The 6,000-nt window shown below is 39.3% G+C and overlaps 1 protein-coding gene across 2 annotated transcripts; it reads right to left on the bottom strand.

Moving 5' to 3' along the window:
* Positions 1 to 1,909: 1,909 nt before the first annotated feature.
* Positions 1,910 to 4,374, bottom strand: LOC147233427 (gamma-crystallin M3-like). Of its 2 annotated transcripts, none has more exons than XM_086148248.1 (3): positions 4,231 to 4,374; positions 2,762 to 3,004; positions 1,910 to 2,327 (listed from the first exon to the last, which is right to left on the bottom strand). In XM_086148248.1, the coding sequence occupies exons 1-3, from the start codon at positions 4,243 to 4,245 to the stop codon at positions 2,055 to 2,057; spliced, it is 531 nt and encodes a 176-aa protein (XP_086004374.1). In that variant the 5' UTR covers positions 4,246 to 4,374; the 3' UTR covers positions 1,910 to 2,054. The 2 variants fall into 2 exon arrangements, with proteins under 2 accessions (XP_086004374.1, XP_086004375.1); XM_086148249.1 differs by lacking the exon at positions 4,231 to 4,374 and adding an exon at positions 3,197 to 3,254.
* Between the last annotated feature and the right edge of the window lie 1,626 nt (positions 4,375 to 6,000).

The following is a 6,000-nucleotide window of genomic DNA, read 5'->3' as shown; positions in this document are numbered from 1 at the left end:
AGCCTGGTGAAAGCAGATCAACCATTTACTGTTGATCAGAGAATTTGCATTTGCTATTGATTTTATACTCATACTAAATGAAATTTTGTATCCAATAACACAGCATAATCAACAAATGAGCGATTATTATGGTTTTATACTTGTGCCTGCATTCTCATTAAGCATTTTATCATAGTCACAATGAGAAATTATTCACAATCCCTCAGACACTTCCATTTAAATGTAGTTAAGTCTGTAGTTAAGTTTTATGGTCTGGCATCTATGTGTCACATACAGAATTTAATCAATTTAAACCCTTACCAAATTGTGATCCTGTAAAACTACAGTTCTGTGTAAAACAATAGTAACACCTCTGGCCTCATGTTGTATCAGGTCTATAATCCACTTGATTACAAGGATTTATTATTTCTAATTGTATGTTTAAAATGTGGAAATTTATTGTATAAGTGCATTGCTACCTGTTGAAGTAAAATGCTTTGAAGTTGAAAACAACTGCTGCCTTTTCACTCAACACGCAGGCGCTGTTTATGTCATTTACATTCACAGAACATCAGTTTCTTCATGTCAGCACAACAAGTTGTTTCAGGAACCCGCTTTTGTTTGAGTTCAATCCCCATATTGTGACCGCCTCTATGAGCTAAGCTCTAGAGAGTATTTCTATGGAACCTACGCTTTGCAGCGCCGGTGAACCGAGAGGAGCGACAGCATTGACTGTAAACACCTGTTACATAAAATACAGATATCACGTGAAATGTCACAGTTTATTCTGACATGTATCCATTAGGTAAGATTTCATTTTACAAACAGATCAAAAATTGCAATGCGAAAACACATTTACAATCTCACAATACATTTCAGTGTTTACATTAGTTACATACAGCAGTGTGTTTTTTTATACACACATATATATTCATTTATGAGTTTGCATGCCTTTCAATTGTATGAGTTTTTGATTGTCGCAGAGTTATCCAGGTCAAATACCCTCACTTACTGAATGTTCCTTTTTTTAAGATAAGCTGCCCTGGAAGTAAATTCAAGAAGTGATAATCCCAGCAGAGCAAGTCATAACAGCACTTCCTGATCAGATGATTAGATATCCACATGACCCAGAGCCAATTGACCTGCTGCATCGTTTTGGAATGTGGGAGGAAACTGGAGAACCCGGAGGACACCCACGCAGACACGTGGGGAACATGCAAACTCCACACAGAAAGGTTCCCTCATGGGAATCGAACCAGGGTCCTTTGTGCTGTGAGGCTGAAGAGCTAAACAGGTCTAACCAGCCAACTCATTGGCCAGGTCACTAACCTTACCTATTGGCTGATTTCAAAACCCAATTTGGACTTTTTTAATATACGAGGTAAATATATAAATGCATCAGTTTAATTCATGTTGTGTAGTTCAATTTTATTAATGGCTGTACAATTATTTATGGTTTTATTGTGGCGTGACAAATATATATATATATATATATATATATATATATATAAAAAACCTCAACCAGAATTTGAACATAAAAGAAGCAACCAAAAGTAACATTTAGGAAGGACTGAACATCAAGTAGGTTCAAATGCTACTGATGTTGTCTAGTGCTGTATTGCTCTTCTGAAAATGCCCTTATCCTACAGTTACTGCAATACTGTCAGGCACGTGTGCATGGAGGTATACGTTTAAAATATCAATGTTAATTTTCCTAAAATAGTAACAAATCTTCACTGTGTTTTTACTGATTATGACCAGATAGTGATGGATCTTACCTGGCTATATCATTATCACTTGATATGATATGTCATTTTATATACTTTATCACAAAGTGTCAGGTTGCAGAGGTATATTTGCTACAAGTCTACAAAAGAATTCCTTATTTTATCCTTTTGAGGAGTATAATCAAAACTCTGTGGGATTATGCAGCAAATCACTTTATTGTGCAGTAAACGAGGTGGATGGACTGAACTGTACAACTGGGACCACATACAAAACAAAACAAAGCAAGTATCACAGTTTTAGGGTTAAAGGGAACTTTGAATAAACAATGCACCCGCAAAGGTGGAGGATTAGGATTCTGTGATGCGTCTGGTTGAAGTGAACTTCATATCATCGCTCGTCTCCTCTCTGAGGTTTTTATATTCTCCTGGTCTCAAGAAAAACATCCTGCCTTCATAGTTTGGCTGCTCGAACAACAACCAGTAGCCCTCTATCACATTGCAGGACTGCATGTCGGACATGTGGTGGTGGTCCTGGATGCAGTCACAGTCCTCGGTCACTTCGCGCATCTCACCCTCAAAGTTCGGTCTCTCGTAGATCTTCATCTGAAAGGGCCCGTAATACTGCAAAGTGCAAAATGTCACACAGAACTCAATGAGTGGATGACTCTTTCCAAACTTCTTTCAAATAAGTACTCAGTCAAAAACAATACATTACTATGAAAAACAATAGATAAATATGAATGTATAGATAATTATATATAATATTATTCATCAATTTACAGAAAGAAAGCAATAAAGAGAGCAAGAGAAGAAGAATCTATTTAAGATGGTGGTGCATGAACAGGTTTATGGAAATACATAAAGTGAAAATTCTGAATTTCAAGTGCTTTTTTTGAACTTTTTGCCATAGTTAATTCTACGTTTGGCCTTTAATCGTTGAGCTACAATGGATCGATCCTGGCCAAAACAGCAACCAGCTGTATTTCTCATCAGTTGTTTTTTTTCCCCTGCATCTCATTGGCTTTGCCTATACCTGCCTACATACAAATATTTACCACAGGGACAATGTGGCAAGACATAATGCAGTCATTGAAGCCAATGGTGCTCTGATATTCGGGATATTCTCCCTGAGTCAGGAGGTACTGCTGGCCTGTGAAGTTCGGCTGGTCATAGACCATGAACTTCCCGCTTTCCACCCTGCAGGAACTGCATCGGCTCAGGTGAGGGGTGATATCAGAGCAATCGCTCATGCATTCATATGAGTGGCCCTGGAAGTTTTTTTCCTCAAAGAAGATGATCTGGAGAGAGAGAAAGGTTTAAGGTTTAAGTGCTAGACAAGGAATCCGTGAGAATCACAGAGAACACAGATAAGCGTCACATGATGATGCACAGCAGATGTTATGTCACAACATTTTGCCCATATGAAGCAGTCAAACGAAGCACAAGTCAATGTGCATTTCTGTGCATCAGTGGTGTGTTTCCTTCATTACCTTTCCACTCATGGTTGCGCTATTTGATATCTGTTCTTGTTCTCAGGGGCATGCTGGCTTTTATGCATCATGTGACATAAAAAGAATCAGCCCCTCGATTGTATGAAATAACTGAGTCAGCTCATTCACGCTGTATTATACATCAAAGCTGGGACTGCAGTGATTACTTTGATTAACAAAAAGTGGAGCGGGTTCCCAAAAGCCCAACGCATTCACCCCATGTTCTCTAGGTAAGGATATTTAGTGCATGACGTATGCATTTTTGTTGCATTGCAAAACATTACATCTAAAATACAAAAGGGATTTTTTTTTTCTTTATTCACTGATTTCCAAGTGGGCATGCATATGCATTAATTCAAGCCTGTTTCCATTGCATACAGTCCAAATGATTCTGCTCACTATAAATATGGTATGCTCACATCAAGCATCATCTCTTCTTCCATTGAATGTACTTTTTAGAAAGTCCCAAGACAAAGGTCCTTGTCCATGCAATTCGTCCTGCACATTTGGGTCTAAATTTTTTCTTATGTGTCACACATTCTCAAGTTTTTGCACATTGGCAGTGGCAAACCTTGGAATGGAAATATTTTTTGCATTTTGGATCAGCATGGAGATTAAATTCCCTACAGTTGGCCATTTGGTTTCAGCAAAACAAGAACAAGATTTGATACATCAAACATGTTTCTTATTGGAAATAGCTTCGCTTATAACTGCTATCCAGATGTCTTCTGGTCTCTCTCTACTTGCTGGCCACAAAAATCCTCCCATCTTCTCACTTTTCTCTAATGTCATTCTGATTGGATAATTATAATTGCAATTTGCATTCTCAACAGGAAAAGGGAGAGCTTCTGTTTTCCTTTCTCGCCACAAAACGGTATTGCCTGGAGGGATCTGTGGGGTTTATTGGCCGTTTACCTCAGGTGGCCAGTGATTTGCAAGCCCAATAAACATACGTCTTTCTGTCTGCTGCTCCTTTCAGGGGTCGACACAGTGAATCAACTTCCTCCATCTAACCATATTCTCTGTATCCTCACCTCAGCTAACTTCATGTCCTCTTTCAGTGCATCTGTCAGTCTTCTCTCTGGTATTCCTCTAACTTTCCTGGGAGTTCCAATGTCAGCATCATTCTATCAACTTCCGTTTGATGTGCACATTTAGGTTTGGCACAAATCTTTTCACACCGGGTGTCCTCCCTGACGCAATCCTCTGCATTTATCCAGGGCTGGGACATGCTCACAAAGACATTGGCTTGTGCCCCCAGCAGGCTGCAATCCAATAAACATACATAATACACACATTTAACAAGGCTATTATGTAGGTTGTTATTTGCCAGCCACTCAGAAACTGAATGAAGTGGCCACATGAATGAATGTTGTATCTATTTAACAGAATTGATACCATTCAACTCAAGCTGATTGCATAGCTAGTTACCAAATGAAAGGTTGGACAGATACATATGGTTCAGTTACACCGTTATAGTCCCAAGAAAATTCAGCGATCTGGTGGACTTTGAACTGCACAAATAATGGAATAAAATACTAATTTCAGATCGTGTCTTGCAGATGTTTCAGATCCAAGCCAGTAAATATGAATTAAGAGGCATTTGTATGCTTACAAAAACTTGGGCACGGATAAACGTAAAAGAAAGATGCAAATCAAAGAAGTCAATCGTTTGAATAATTCAGAAAAAGAAGAAAATGGAACACACTTAATAAAAACCTAATTTAGAAACAATATTATCAATAGGCATTAAACTGAATTATGAACACAAGTATGCTTGTAAACTGTCTGTTTGTATGATATATACAGTGGCGAGGACATTTATTTGATACACTGATTTTTCAGCTTTTCCCACTTTCAAAGCATGTGGAGGTCTGTAATTTTCATCATAGGCACTCTTCAACTGTGAGTGACAGAATCTAAAACTAAAGTCCAGACAAACACATTGCATGGTTTTTAAGTTATTAATTTGCATTTTTTGCATGGCATAAGTATTTGATACATCAGAAAAACAGAACTTAATATTTGGTACAGAAACCTTTGTAGGCAATTACAGAGATCAGATGTTTCCTGTAGCTCTTGACCTGGTTTGCACACACTGCAGGAGGGATTTTGCCCACTCCTCCATACAGATCTTCTCCAGATCCTTCAGGTTTTTAAGGCAGTCGCTGGGCAATACGGACTTTCAGCTCCCACCAAAGATTTTCTTGGGGGTTCAGCTCTATTTTTGTCTCATCAGATCACATGAGCTTCTTCCATTCCTCCTCTGGATCATCCAGATGGTCATTGGCAAACTTCAGACGGGCCTGGACATATGCTGGCTTGAGCAGGGGGACCTAGTGTGCACTGCGGGATTTCAATCCATGATGTCGTAGTGTGTTACTTATGGTTTTCTTTAAGACTGTGGTCCAAGCTCTCTACAGGTCACAGACCAGGTCCAGCCATGTAGTTCTGGGCTGATCCCTCACCTTCAGCCCCGGTCTGGGCTGAGCCCCAGACCAGAGCTCCATACTGTTCATGGTTCATCCATGACGGGTTGATTGCAGAGGATGAATTTCCCCATGGAGATTAATAAAGGATGAAATATTATTAATTGTGCCAACAGTTGTTGGCTTCTCACCAAGCTGATTGCCCAGCTTTGTGAAGGTCTACAATTTTATCCCTGATGTCCTTGCACAGCTGTCTGGTCTTGGCCATTGTGGAGAGGTTGGAGTTTGTTTGACTGAGTGTGTGAACAGGTGTCTTTTATGCAGGTAACAAGTTAAACCTGGTGCAGCTGATACGGGTAATGAGTGGAGAACAGG

The sequence above is a fragment of the Fistularia commersonii genome, chromosome 6 (assembly GCF_037954325.1).
Source record: "Fistularia commersonii isolate RoL2024-O1a breed Wild chromosome 6, RoL_Fcom_v1.0, whole genome shotgun sequence".
In the NCBI taxonomy this organism is placed as follows: domain Eukaryota; kingdom Metazoa; phylum Chordata; class Actinopteri; order Syngnathiformes; family Fistulariidae; genus Fistularia; species Fistularia commersonii.
Note: the sequence above shows the minus strand (reverse complement) of the source record. Positions and strands in the feature narration are given on the sequence as shown.